General features: G+C 45.3%; 1 protein-coding gene across 5 annotated transcripts in view; it reads left to right on the top strand.

Annotated features, from left to right (window-relative positions):
• The window catches only part of FBH1 (F-box DNA helicase 1), a 52821-nt gene that overhangs the window by 6011 nt on the left and 32091 nt on the right, over positions 1-14719 (top strand). For 2 of the 5 annotated variants that reach the window (XM_027591848.2, XM_027591847.1), the window contains exons 2-6: positions 5173-5319; positions 7237-7838; positions 11837-11967; positions 12074-12209; positions 13940-14130. In XM_027591848.2, the coding sequence (XP_027447649.1) occupies positions 5173-5319; positions 7237-7838; positions 11837-11967; positions 12074-12209; positions 13940-14130 (1207 nt within the window). Of the gene's footprint in view, positions 1-4639; positions 4832-5172; positions 5320-7236; positions 7839-11836; positions 11968-12073; positions 12210-13939; positions 14131-14719 lie in introns of those variants that run through there. The other 3 variants (XM_027591850.1, XM_027591852.1, XM_027591853.2) reach the window with 3 other exon arrangements.

Raw genomic sequence — 14719 nt, 5'->3', positions numbered from 1 at the left:
GCGGAGCTAGGACCGACTGTCGTCAAGGTGAAGAGATTCGATGTTGGGTGCAGGTAATCACCACTCTGAAGTCAGCACAGAGCGGGAACCTGAGGTGCTGCTGGCCTGCTGAGCTGCGGTTTCCTGAAAGGGAGGGCCACAAGAGGGGGGGTCAGAGAGAGGTCATGCTCTGAGAAAGCCATCACAGAAGAAGCAGTGTGGTAACGGGCAGGGTTCTGTTGGACAAAATGGCTTTCCTACTTCCTCTGTTTTTTTCTGTCCTGACACATGAGGGAGATGACACATTTCTGTTAGTCACTGTGGTAGAGCCTCTAAGAGGGGTACAAAACACCCACTTGGGTACAGAGGAGATGCACGGCACAGGGGCCTCATGCAGCATGCAAAGCCCACGAGTGATTCTGATCTCTCGCCATCCCTTTAACTGTGCACATTCATCACGGGGCACTCTTTATTTACCTTTGCTCCTTGAAGGATCACGAGCAACTCCTAACAATGAGAGAGGCGCCCTGTAAGACGTGGTGCACAGCGCGCTTGCCATTTAGACGGGGGAGGAATGCCCGAGGTTTGGGTGACTCAGGGGAGGAGGAGGGAGCATTGGAGCATCTTTATTTTGATAAAATGATGTTTGAACTGTTGGTTTAGAAGTCTGTTAATAAGAATAGAAGGGTGGCTAGAATTTTGCAGTACTGTTTTTTTTTTTTTAATTTCACAAGAACATTCATGCTGTTAAAACACATGCACCTTTAAGAAGACACCGAGCGTGGTGGGGTCGACACGTAGTTCTAACGTTTCAGCCGATAGGTTTTGTCAGCCTCGATGTGGATGTCACAGAGTATTTTCATCTGTATTGTCTCATTTGAACCTCAGCCGTCCTGTGAATTCAGTGTGGCAGGTTATTATAGTCCCCATTTTTAATGATAAGGGAATTGAGGCTTTAAGTATGGAATACACCTGCCAAGTAGAGGAGATCTTCTGACTCCCAATCGGAAGGTAGCCCACGTTGATCCACAGTTCAGTGATTTGTGCGACTCCAGAGGTAGACAGACACAGGGCTCTGGCTCCCAGTTGAGTTGAGTGAAGCACTTCATCTCTCAGAGGTCTGAGACTCAGATAAAACGCAGTCTGGTTTTTCTGACCTCTAGCTGAAGTCAGAAAAGTAATTTTTGATACGGAAATCCAATAAAAGTGGTAACTCTGCCTCCCGGGTCAGCATTCATGGGTGGCTCAGGTGACGCCACTTGAGATGATCATATCCAAAAGCCAGATCGCTCAGCCTGGGTGCCCCTACTCCTCCGCTCTTACCCTTAGCTCCTTCCGCGATGGCTTCATGCTGGAATCCATGGGAATTGACCAGAACTGTCTGGAAGCAGAATACTGTATTCTGCTCACTCCTGTTAGGTCTTTCTTTTGCTCTTGTGCCTTTGTAAGATTTCTGCAGGCATTTCACCTTCTCAACAAACATTTAAGATTCTGGTGTATTTTACAAAATAAATATGTAAATAAGAGCCTACTCTGTCCATGTAACTTAGTTTTCCAAAAACTATTCCTTTTGGGTGTTCTTGATGTTTTCTCATGTGGTCTGCCCTTGCCAGTTTCCCCATGAAAACAGTTCTGAGAGCAGTTCTGCAGCAAATTCCTAGTGATCTGGAGCTTGGGGTCCTGGGCCCCGCGGCCTTACCACGCTCCCTGCTGTCTTCTCCTTCTCCTCTCTCAGCGTTCACTGAACGGGTGCCATGTGTCCGGTACTGTGCCAAGTTCAGAGGGTACAGTAGTGGAAAAGACAGAATACTGGGAGCAGCTGACTGACTGACGCCTGGGCGTGTGATTAGGACATTACCCACTAGTTGATGGTCATTATCAGTGCCTCCCATGTTTTCATTGTGGCACATCGTTACAGATAGCTGGCTGGGGAGAGCTGGGGAGGGCTGGGATAAAGCCATTCTTAGGTACTTTTTACAGAAAGAGTTCCCAGGTGCGTGGCGTCTGTCTCAGTACCTCTTCTCTACACACCTGCTGTCAGCTACTGTCTTGTTTAACAGTTTGCCAAAGCTGAATTTAAGGGTCTATTGTAGATTTGAGTGGGCATCTAAACCCTTGACAGACCCCAGTGTTCTAACTGGTTCTGTGTCTCTACCGTCTGTTAGACGTCTTCTGTTACCCGACTCATCCCAGTAAGCTAAGCAGGTCTGCACTGGCCCCAAGGCCCTAGATCGTATGGTTTGATGTTAATCTTTTTTTTTTTTTTTTAGAGATTTTATTTATTTATTTGACAGAGAAAGACACAGCGAGAGGGGGAACCCAAGCAGGGGGAGTGGGAGAGGGAGAAGCAGGCTTCCCGCCGAGCAGGGAGCCCGATGCGGGGCTTGAACCCAGGACCCCGGGATCGTGACCTGAGCCGAAGGCAGCCGCTTAACGACTGAGCCACCCAGGCGCCCCTGATGTTAATCTTATTCCTTTGTGATTTTTATCCACGACAGATTTTCCTCTCCAGGCCAGTTTGCCAATAGACCGTCACCTTCATTAAATAAGATACTGTCTATTAGTAGCTTTTTGCTGTTACCTCCTGTTCTAATTCTAGACATTCTGTTTGCCAGCTCTGAAACAGTTGGGGGTATTTGAAGAGCCAGAGAAGCAAAGACCAGTCACATATTTGGGATCTGCAGTGTTAGTGGGTTTATTGGTTGGAAATCTGCAGCTGCTACTGTAAGTTGAACCAGGTGTGCTTGGAGCACCCAAATTAGGGGCCAGGACTTGTCAGTGTTCTGGAAGGGTCACTGTATTTCTACCTTCTGTCTTTTTGCCAGTCTGACTGGAGTCCCCATTCGGGGAAAATAATGAAGTTGTTGACTTTGTAATATGAAGGGTTTGAGGCAGAAGTGGTCAAGTCGTGCCTTGTATATAAAAAAAGAATAATCAGGGCGCCTGGGTGGCTCAGTTGGTTGAGCGACTGCTTTCGGCTCAGGTCATGATCCTGGAGTCCCGGGATCGAGTCCCACATCGGGCTCCCTGCTCAGCGGGAGGTCTGCTTCTCCCTCTGACCCTTTCCCCTCTCATGCTCTCTCTCTATCTCATTCTCTCTCTCAAATAAATAAATAAAATCTTTAAAAAAAAAAAAAAAAAAAAAAAAAAAAAAAAGAATAATCAGACGTTGGGCTTATTTTTTTCAATGTAGAAAATTTCAAATGTATTTTATTTTTTTAATGTAGACAAAGTGCACATTCATTTTTTGCCTCTGTAAGTGTGAATAAGACTCTTGGTTGTTAGTGTCAAGGAATATATTCAACAGCAACGAAAAAATCAGTTATAAAACCATTAAACTGGAGGGGATATTTTCTGTTTATAATAAGTAATTAAGTTATATTACTTTTTTTTTTAAGATATTCCCAGGAATACAGACATGGTTGTGATTGGACTGTTAATGCACTTCATGTCTTACCATTAGGTGGCGTCTTTATAATTTGAAAGTTATTTCTGTGTTTTATGCAAATCAGTCATAGCTAAGCTTTGTTAAGTAGAGTAAGCAGAGGGGTATATTTGTGTGGGGTTTTACAGTTCAACAACTGTTTGTGGGTGTATTTTCTCATTTAAACGTTGTAACACCTCCAAGTCTTAGAGAGGTAAGTGTCCTGAGGTCTGGCAGCTGCTGTGTGGTGGGCCAAGGGCTCACCCTGGTGCCCCTTCCTCGCGCTACACTTGCTGCTTTGATCCCTCTGGGCGTGTTTGTATCACGGCTCCGTGCTTCATGGTTCTGTCTCTGCCTCTAGCCTCTAGATTCACATAGTAGAAGGGCTCTAGCATCCTTTTAGAGGGGCTTGTGCAACTATTTTTGGATGTAGAAATCATTATTTTAAGTTTTAAAATATTCATGAAGATTTTTTTGTTCTAAAACTTCTGTTTAAGCCTTGAAAGAATGAACTGAAATTTGGAAGGATTGTTTCTGCGGAAGCTAAGGGCCAAGGGGGATTAATGGTAAAAAAAAAAAAAAAAAAGTAAATTGTGCTCGTCATACCCATCAGTGACTTGGTTTTAGACATTTTCATGCTGAGATGTTGAGTGAGATGCTGGCATCTGACACTGGAATGTACTCGAGTATTTTTAGGACCTGTAAAAACACGGTTCTGACAGCGGTGGGTTTTACTGTTTCTTGACCATCTTCTGTAAAGGTGACTCTCACCGTGTTGTGTCTGTTCTTGTCCTCCCTCTCCTCCTCCTTTCTTTTTTAAAGTGTAACTATTCAAAATGTTTAACGTTTAGTATAACCGTTCTATTTAATGCCAGAAGGAGGTAGCTAGATCTTACACGTGTTAACAGGCACAGAAACAGGAAAGTCTTGGTTAGATATGAAAAGGAATTACCTGATGCACAATGACTAATCCGGAGCTACCTGTGTCAATACTCTGGGACAGAACTCTAGGCACAGTGGCTGCTGCGATGCGTTGCTAAGGGAGGGTATGAAATTTCCTCCTGAAAATCCTCGAGAGTGGGTGTGATTCTCTTCTGCTTGGGAGCATCAGTCCTTCCCCTTACATCAGTGCTACTATGGAGATGCCCTGGGGGCTGAGAGCCATGCACGGTGGTCCCCTCCAGGAATTTACAGGGACTGTCTCATTAGTCACTGCGTTCTGCTTCTGAGACTTGGAGAAGCTAGTGTATACCGGGGATGATGAGTGAGTTTATTTTTGCAAAGCTGTAGCCAGCTCTTAAATACTTACGGTTATTATGGGAATATAAATGGCCTGGCTGAAGTCAAAGAAAAGATGTCGGATCTCAACTTACACATTAGTGGCAACTTCTTTTTGAATAAAGAGTTCACGACCAGGGCTTCCAGAAGGTATAATAAATAAAAGAATTTATTAAATTCTGTTTGTAAGGTAGGCTCTATGCCCAGTGCGGGGCTTGGGACTTGAACTCACGACCCTGAGTTGGAGAGTCATATGCTCTACTGACTGAGCCAGCCAGGCTCTCCTAAGATTTTTAAATTCTAAGGAGGAAATACTAAGAGATTAGGAAATGACTAAAAGTGGATAGGAATATAGGCAAGAAGGAAAGGGCTGGCTGGGGTGGTCCACAGTCACTCGATTCCTGAAAATTAAGTATAAGCTGCTGGCTCACTTGTAGAGTTGGTGATAACTAACGAGTGTCCTATTTCTTCTGCCCGTTGGTACAAAACAGTGAGACGGAAGCACCTTACGGCCATCGACTGCCAACATTTGGCTCGGAGTCACTTGGCTGTGACCCAGCCCTTCGGTCAAAGATGGACCAACAGAGACCTGAACCATGGTCTCTATCCTAGACCCAGAACAAAAAGAGGGACTAGGGGTATGTCTTCCAAAAATACCTTGCATTTCCAAATCTGTAGTGTGTGTGACCTTTGACTATCTCCTGGTATTTGTAAATATTGCTGCTGTGACCTTGTAGTCCTGTTGCAATAGTTTGACACGTTTTTCATTATTTGTGAGTTTCCGTGAAAATGGCATCCTATGGTAGCGGTTGGCCAAAGCCCCGGGAAAACGTGGCAGAACGAGTTGCGTTAGCTTGCTGTACCACAGCGTGGTGGAAGACGTGCGCCAGCGTCTTGCTCCTCCTCTCTAGTGGTCTGTCACTGAGCCCACTGTGCCATTAGTTTGCTCCAAAATGCCCCCATGCCGTGCTTTCACGGTGGACTGTGCCCTTTGTCACCTCGTGCCTGGCTGCTGCAGGGCCCCTTCTCCTTGCCTTCAGGTGTTATTTCTTCCAGATCGGCTGGAACATACAGCGTCAAGTTAATATCCTTGAGTTCCGTTTTCTGTCCTGCCGCTCAGCACCTGCCATGAAGTGTTTCCCTGTTACTATTATGGACGCAAGTTCGGACTTGCCGTCGCCTGGTATTTATTATTAATTACATGCAAATTCTACTTCTGGCACTTTGGTTTTCTTCTCGCCCATCTAGGTGCCAAACGAATTCCTACTTTTGTTAGTAATACCCATCAGGAGAATCCCGATTGCCTTATTTCCCTTTGATATATTTAATTTCAGAATCCAACTCAAATCCTACCTAGTCATCTAGCTATTATAATACGTGTTTGTCACGTTTTGGAACTACCATAACCAATGTATGAGGCAGTTTTAAACTCGGTGATATTTTGTTTGTTTTGTGTGTAGAAGTCAACTTCTCTGTGTCGTGAGTTCAGTGACAGAGACTTTGTCAGCGTGTGTACATTTCCGTGTGGAGTCCTGGCACTGAGCGCGTAGCGGGTTCTTCGTGGATGTTGGTGTGATCGAATGCCACAATTAGAAAATAACAGGATTTCACCCAGATCTGTTGCCTTTAAGCCCTGGGTTTCTATCAGATTGCCCCAGGATCAGTTATATTTTTTCCCTCTAACATAGAAAAAATATTAAATCTTATGAATTCTATTAAAGGCTAATCCTAGTCGTCTTCCACTCTCTCATTTTCCACAGTAAGAATTCCGGCTACAGCCACTTCAGGAAGGAACCATGTATTTTGTTATATATTGATGAGGCATTTAAATACTTCACTGGCGTTCTACGATAGGGCTTAAAAATGCAGTGGTGATGCGTGAAATCACCATTTGGACTCCCTTAAGTGCATGAAAGTCTGAGATCAGGGAGTGTATAGGCCATGTTTCACTTTCTCTTTGTCTCAGAATTATAGGTGCTGAATGAACGCCTATTGAATAAATGTGTGGCCTAGGTTAGGTATCACCCCCATCACGTGAAGGGAATTCTGACTCCCTTCTTTTTATTTTAAAATCAGTTAATGTGTTAGCTTCACAGGAGGAGATAAAAATAAATTAAAAGGGTTTTAAGGGAGGCAAAGAGTGGGTTTTCCTGAATCCTGATAACCTGAAGCATTTTCTTTTCTCCTTAAGCAAACTTAGATTTTGTGTCGTATGAGTACGCGGCAGGAGAAGTGAGTTCTCGTAAGTGGGTGTGTTCATGTGAGTGGTTGTTGACTTTTTGTCTGTCCCTTCGGGTGTTCAGTTTGTACATACTGTAAGGTAGAACGTGCTCCTCAGACCATCTGGAGACTGGTGTCTGCCTCCCTTCCCGTGTGTGTGTCTGACGACGTGATAGAGCCAAACAGAAGTATTTTCTGGACTAAGCTACATATATATAATCAGTTGGCCAGTAGCTGTACCCTTGTCTCTGTTCTCATGAGCTTTTCCCCTTTGGATCAGCAGAGGGTCGGCGGTCCTTCCTGTCTTGCTCATAGTGTGTGGGTTCTCTGTCCAGGTCCAGGATGTCCAAGATACAACACTGAATTCTTCCCAGCCGGCCAGCAGCGGTGCATCAATGACATGGCCAAAAGCAATTCTGTGGGCCAGGACACCTCTAAGGACTCGGAGGGGGAAATGATCTTCGCTGCAGAGAGCAATTGTGCCCTGCCTCAGGAAGGTGATGCAGAAGTAAGACTGGGCTCGTCGGGGTCTGCTCTGCCTGCAAGGAAGCGGTCTCGGTCCTTTGAGGACGACAGAAATCAAGGGACAGGGACCAGTCAGTGGGATGGGGTTTCTAAAAAGACGCCACGGCATCGTTTATCCCTGTCGTGCGCAAGACCCAGGGAAGCCAGGCAAGAAGCCGAGGACTCTCTGTCACGGCGCTCCGCAGAGTCTGGAGAACCTGGCCAGGAAGTGGAGGACATTGGTCCTGATCCCATTCCTGACTCTTATTATGGGCTTCTTGGGACCTTGCCCTGCCAGGAACCCCAGAGCCACATATGCAGCCTGCCCAGTGAAGTCCTCAGGCACATCTTTGCCTTCCTCCCCGTGGAAGATCTCTGCTGGAATGTGAGCCTAGTGTGCCACCTTTGGAGAGAGATCATCAGTGATCCGCTGGTACGTAGAACGCTTGTGGCTCTGTGATGCTTTCTCGAAAAGCACACAGGTTAGCTTTGCTTAAAACAGACCTCTGATTCTGTTGTTTCTTCAGAAATGGTAGTTTCCCTTTGCCTCCAGAATAATACCCGAATTCCCTGGAGGCATTTAAGGCTTTCCATGTTTGTCCTTGTGTTTGTTTACAGCCTCATTGCCCGCCTCAGCATATCCTTGTATTCTGTCCACCACAAGTGATTTTGTGCATCCCAGCCAGTCTGCATATTCCTTCCCCTCTGTAGGTTGGTCCAGCTACCTCCCCACCCCCGCGCCATGTAAAGGGTCCCTCGTATCTCTGTTGACATCTCATGTCTTCAAGGCTTCACTGTATTCCTAGGAAAGTGAAATAGAAATTTCTCACTTTCTCTTCCTTGTGCTTCTGTAGCAATTTATACCTCTGTTTGAGGCTTATCACTTTCTGTATTACAGTTTAGAGAATGTTCCACCTCTTTTTAAAGATTTTATTTATTTATTTGAGAGAGAGAGAGAGGGAGAGAGAGAGAGTGTAAGCAAGCAGGGGGAGGAGCAGAGTGGGAGGGAGAGGGAAGGGGAAAGAATCTCAAGCTAACTCTGTGCTGAGCGCGGAGCTGTCTCAGGGCTTGATCTCATGACCCTGAGATCATGACCTGAGCTAAAACCAAGAGTTGGGCACTTAACCGACTGAGCCACCAGGTGTCCCCCTTCCTTCTTTTTAAATTACTGGTTCATGGATGGAAGACTGCTGGTCCTGTTTGTTTTTGCAGTCTCCATTGTGCCTCATGATATTTTATACAGTAGGTGATTCATAAATGAGTCTTGTGTGGAATCACCCTGGTGTCCCTCTTGCTGTTGATACAGTGGGCAGCCCATGCTCTCAGAAGAGACTTCTAGTGCTGACTCTGTCCTGTCACTACTCTGGTGCCCTGCCCTTCTGTTGGTGCTTCAGTTACACTTCTTCCCTCCCAGCTGTGGGTTCACGGGTAAATCCAACGGCTGGGAGCATGTGTTGCTTGGCTTATGATATCCCTTAGACTAGCCACTGGGGATAAACCCTACAAATAAAGATGAACTCTCCCTTCAAATATAGTGAAGTTTAGAAATTTAGGGATGGAGGGGCGCCTAGGTGGCTCAGCTGGTTGGGTGTCTAGGACTCTTGGTTTTGGCTCAGGTTGTGGTTTCGGGGTCATGGGTTTGAGCCCTGCATTGGGCTTTGCACTCAGTACAGAGTCTGCTTGGGATTCTCTCTCCTTCTCCCTCTGCTCCTCCCCTCATTCATGCAATCTCTCTCTCTTTCTCTTTCTCTCTCAAATAAATAAATAAAATCTTTAAAAAAATTAATTTAGGGATGGAGTGCAAGGTAGACATATGAAGACTTAGTACGTTTTTCTTCTAAGCACAAAAGGTTTTGGATGAAATTTCTTATCACTCTTGCTTCATTCTTTGCTTGAGGTCTTGTCTCCTACTTTCTGAGAACTGTTCTTCTGCCTTTGGATGTGAACTGTCTTTTGTGTCATAGTATTTCTTCCCACTAAACTGAGATGTCTCCCGTGTGAACTGAGTAGTCACAGATGGGGATAAGTGAGTTTTCTCCATTCTGCTTGAGAAGATCTGGGGAAGGCCACCCCAGCTTATATTTACGTCTTGAAATGGTCGACTGATGCTGTTTTTCATCAACAAGGATGCGACATACTTATTTCTGGTGATCTGCCATAACTCTCATTTTCTTTTCATTGCTCATAGTATCTTTCTCTGGCTTTCTCTGGTTATGCCAGCCTCATAGAATAAGTTTGGAGGTCCTCCCTCCTCTTTAGTTTGTTTTGAAGCGTTTGAGAAGGAATGATACTAGTTCTTCTGAAGGAATTAATGCTCAGTTAGTTCTCCAGTAAAGCCATCTGGCCCTGGGCTTTTCTGGGCGGGGAGGTTTTTGGTTACCCCCTCAGTCACTTATTATTGGTCTGTTCAGATTTTCTCTCTCTTCATGAGTCAGCCTTGGGTTGTCCTTTCTTCTAGGTTGTCCAATTTGTGCATGTCCTTTTATTTCTGGTTTCAGTTGTAATGTCCCCTCTTTCATTTCTGATTTCAGTTATTTGAATCTCCTCTTTTTTTCTTAGTCTACTGAAAGGGTTGTCAATTTTGTTGATCTTTTAAGAAAACCAACTCTTAGTTTCATTGATTTTTGTTTGTTTGTTTGTCTCTTCTCTATTTCATTTATCTCTGGTCTTTATTATTTCCTTCCTTCTGCTAGCTTTTTTTCTAGTCCCTGTAGGTATAAAATTAGGTTGTTGATTTTTGGTCTTCTCCTTTAATACAGGTGTTTGCAATTATAAACTTCTCTCTGAGCATGGCTTTCACTTCATCTCATAAGTTTTGGTATGCTGTATTTTTGTTCTCATTTGTCTCAAGGTATTTTCTAATTTCTTATGATTTCTTTTCTGACCCATTGGTTGTTTTAAGAGTGTGTTGTTTAATATCCACATACTTGCGGGTTTTCCAGATTTCTTTTTTTTTTTTTTAATTTTCTAATTTATTTGACAGAGAGAGACACACAGCGAGAGAGGGAACACAAGCAGGCGGAGGGGCAGAGGGAGAAGCAGGCTCCCCACCGAGCAGGGAGCCCGATGCGGAGCTCGATCCCAGGACCCTGGGATCATGACCTGAGCTGAAGGCAGACGCTTAATGACTGAGCCACCCAGGCGCCCCTGGTTTTCCAGAATTCTTTCTGCTACTGATTTCTAGTTTCATTCCATAGTGATCAAAAAGGATACTTTCTATAACTTTAATCTTTTAAAATCTGTTTTTTTCTTCTTTAAAAAATTTTTATTTAAATTCAGTTAACATACAATGTATTATTAGTTTCAGAGGTAGAGGTCAGTGATTCATCAATCTTATATAATAACACCCAGTGCTCATCACATCGCGTGCCCTCCTTCATGCCCATCCCCCAGCTACCCCATCCCCTCACCCCTCCCCTCCAGCAACCCTCAGTCTGTTTCCTATGCTTAAGAGTTCCTTATGGTTTGTCTCCCTCTCCGGGTTCATCTTGTTTTTGTGGCGTAGCATGTGATCTGTCCTGGAGAGTGTTCCACATGTACCTGAGACGACTGTATATGCTGCTGTTGTTGGGTAGAATGTTCAGTATCTATCTGTTAGGTCCCCTTGGTCTTCTGTTGTTCGCATCCTCTGCTTCCTTATTGATCTTCTGTCTGATTGTTCTGTTCATTCTTGAAAGTGGAGTATTGAACTCTCCTAGGACTATCATGTTGCTGTCTGTTCCTCTCTTTGGTTCTGTCTGTCTGCTTCCTTCCTTGAGGAGCTCTGATATTTGGTACATTTGATTTTATGACTGTTATATCTTCTTGGTGAATTGGCCCTTTCATCATTATATAATCTCCTTTCTCTTGGAATAGTTTTTGATACAGAGCCTTTTCTTGTCTGATATTAGTACAGCCACTGGTGGGTTTTTTTGTTGTTTTTGATTTTTAAAAAAGATCTTATTTTTATTTATTTGAGAGAGAGAGAGAGAGGAGAGCACGAGCTGGTGGGGAGGGGCAGAGGGAGAGGGAGAAGCAGGCTTCCCTCTGAGCAGGGAGCCTGATGCGGGGCTCGATCCCAGGACCCTGGGACCATGACCTGAGCTGAAGGTGATGCTTAACTGACTGAGCCCCCCAGGTGCCCCCAGCCACAGTTCTCATGTTATTTGATCTTCATTGAAACTTGGAGTTGTTAGTGTCCTGACGAGGGAAATCACAGTAGTTTTTCCCAGACTCTATATCAAGTTAGTGTTGGAACCGAAACCAACACCCAATTCTCCCAGTTTCCAGACAAAATGTGTGTAATGTTTCTACCCTACTTGCCCAGCTTTTGAATTGCGAGCTGTACGTGCTTTTCAAGTGTCAGAAGGTTGTCCATATGTTTGTGGCTTAATCTGCTGTCTCATGGCCTTTGCCTGCATGTTATTGTGCATTTTTTTTTGAACTATTCAGTTCATTCCTTGGAAAAAGCTGTATCATCGATACCTGATGAATGAAGAGCAAGCTGTGAGCAAAGTGGATGGCATCCTGTTGAACTATGGTATTGAGAAGGAGTCAGACTTATGTGTGCTGAATCTCATCCGGTGAGTTGGCTTTTCTACTGGGAGGAAGACCTATTCGGAAGTCCCTTCCCATGTATGAGTACTTAGGATCCCCTTTCTCACGGACTCTGCTGTGAATGTCGTACAGCTATACGGCCACGACTAAATGCTCCCCCAGCGTGGACCCTGGACGGGTGCTGTGGAGTTTGAGGGACCACCTCCTCCTTCCTGAGGCAGAGGCATGCGTGCGTCAGCACCTCCCTGATCTCTATGTGGCGGCTGCCGTAAGTGAAGAGGCCGGGGGGGATTGCAGGCAGAGGAGACACCCTTTCTCCTCTCGAGAAAGTATAGTGGCGATTAAGTCACTTAGATGTATTTTCAAAATCCGCCCCCTTTTCTTTCATAAGAGAGGGAGTTGGGGGGGGCGGAGGGAGAGGGAGAGAATCTTAAGCAGGCTCCATGCCCAGTGCAGAGCTGAATGCCGGGCTCGATCTCACAACCCTGAGGTCATGACCTGAGCCAAAATCAAAGAGTCGGACGCTTAACCGACTGCGCCACTCGGGTGCCCCTCACAATCTTCCTTTAATCTCTGCTTTGAAGCCTTAATCTTGTCATTGGTCTCATTATGGAAATAACAGGCCACATTGTTATAGATTCTTCAGTTGGGAAGGAATCTTCAAAAGCATTTAATCCAATTTCCCATTCTGTGGAGGAAATCTTCAACAGAGGATGGTCATCTGGCCTCTGAAAGCTTTGATTAGTAAGAATTTCTTTACAAGGTAACCCATTGCATTATCAACCGCTGGGTTGTTGACAGAACCAGAGAAATGAAGGTTCTTCTACAAACACTCATGAGTCAGTGGGAAGCTAGAAATAGTCTTCAGTTTCCAGACTTAGCTTTTTTTTTTTTTTTGGTAAAAAAAATTTATTTACTGCTTATATATAATAAGATGAAAAGACACTAAAATGCTGACCATTCCCATATCTTTGGGTGTTGATATGACAGATGACCTTTTATTTTTTTTATTTTTATTTATTTATTTTAAAATTTTATTTTATTTAAATTAATTAACATACAGTATATTATTAGTTTCAGAGGTAGAGTTCAGTGACTCATCAGTTGTACCTGACGCGGTCTTGTGGCTCCTTATCTAGATCAGGGGTTCTTAAATTTTATCTTGGAAGCTACGTGCACCCTCAGCCTGTGTTCTGCAACCTGCAGAGAGTTGCAAATCCAGCCACGTATTTTCGTCTTTCTGTCTTTAGTGAAGTGATGGCTGGTGATAGTGGGGGGAGAGTGCTTTCACAGATGGGTGGAGTGAGAGGACCCTGAAATTATAACCGGGATACTTGTAGTAAAGTGAAGAATGAGAAAGATACTTTTCCAGTATTTGACTATTTCCACGTTCATGAACATTTTCTTAGATACTACTCGAGTATGAGTATACTGTGTCCATAATAAGAAATTTTCAATCATTTATTTAATATTAATTGAAACATTAGAAGTTTAAAGATAATTAAAACATCTGAGTAACATTAGTTAATTAAAATATCAATCAACTTAAATAATACCATGAAGTAAATAGTAGATTGATGTCTTAATGCCCGGGAGTTGTCAGTCTTGGTTTTGTCCCCGAGAGACCGCTGTCTTCTTTTGCGTCTCCCCTGCATTGCCCGGTGAGCTTGCTCTGACCTGTTGAGTCTCTGTGGACCCGAGGGCTCACACCGACCTGGAGAGGAATGGTGGGGAGGTGGGCGTATCCTCTCTAGGCAAGGTCCTATGTTAGATCCTTTATTAATGTTGTTTAAGAAAGAAAACTAAGAACTCAAATCCAGAAGTGATGAGGAGAAAGGAATCCAGGCTGAGAGGAAAGGTTGCCGTGTTTCCAGAAGTCCTGTGGGAAGTTTGCCCTCGGCTCGGGCAGTCTGAGACTTGGCTCTTCTGCTGGCTGTCTGATGCGGCTTTATTAGTCGTGTTCTGGGTCTTTTCTCCCCGGCCCGCCTCCCTCCACAGGGTGTCAACGTGTGGGCTTTGGTAGCGGCCATCGTCCTCCTGTCCAGCAGCGTGAATGACATCCAGCAGCTGCTGTTCTGCCTCCGGAGGCCCAGCTCCACCGTGACCATGCCAGACATCACTGAGACCCTGTATTGCATCGCTGTGCTTCTCTACGCCATGAGGGAGAAGGGGGTCAACATCAGCAACCGGTAAAGCGGTGGGAGGAAGACAGAAAGGCCCCTCGCTGGGCAAGCCGTGGATGTCCCAGGGCCCCCGCCCCGTGCTCGCGGCGGGAAAGGGAAGGCGCTGTGAGAACCAGACGTGCCCTGCGAACAGCACGTGCCGTCCGGCTGCGAAACGGCGCTGAGGCAGGCGGACACTCAAGGCTGCTGCAGCCTGACCTGACGTCCCCTCGCTAAAAGGAGCCTTTTCCTTCTTCCTACGTGGCTCTATTTTCCTAAGGAAGCATTAGGATTTGGCTCCTCTGTTGCTCTCTTGGGATGAGATGTAAGCATTGTGGCCGAGTCTCTCCTGCCTTCCCGTCTCCAGCACGTGGGTGTTTCGTTCGGAGTGGCCGTCGTGGTTTCACTCGCCAGCAGGTGTGCACAGGGCAGCTGGGAGAGAGCAGATCTGAAGCACGTGCTGCGTGTCAGATCGTTTTTCGGGCACTCGGGACGCCCCGTGAATGAGGCAGCCGCTATTCCAGTCCTCGTGGACTGTGTGTTCCAGGGAGGGGAGGCAGGTACTGCGTAAGTAAGTGCGTTAAACAAGAACATTGTAGTGAGTGAAAATTGGTAC

The sequence above is a fragment of the Zalophus californianus genome, chromosome 9, assembly GCF_009762305.2.
Source record: "Zalophus californianus isolate mZalCal1 chromosome 9, mZalCal1.pri.v2, whole genome shotgun sequence".
Taxonomy (NCBI): Eukaryota; Metazoa; Chordata; class Mammalia; order Carnivora; family Otariidae; genus Zalophus; species Zalophus californianus.
Note: the sequence above shows the minus strand (reverse complement) of the source record. Positions and strands in the feature narration are given on the sequence as shown.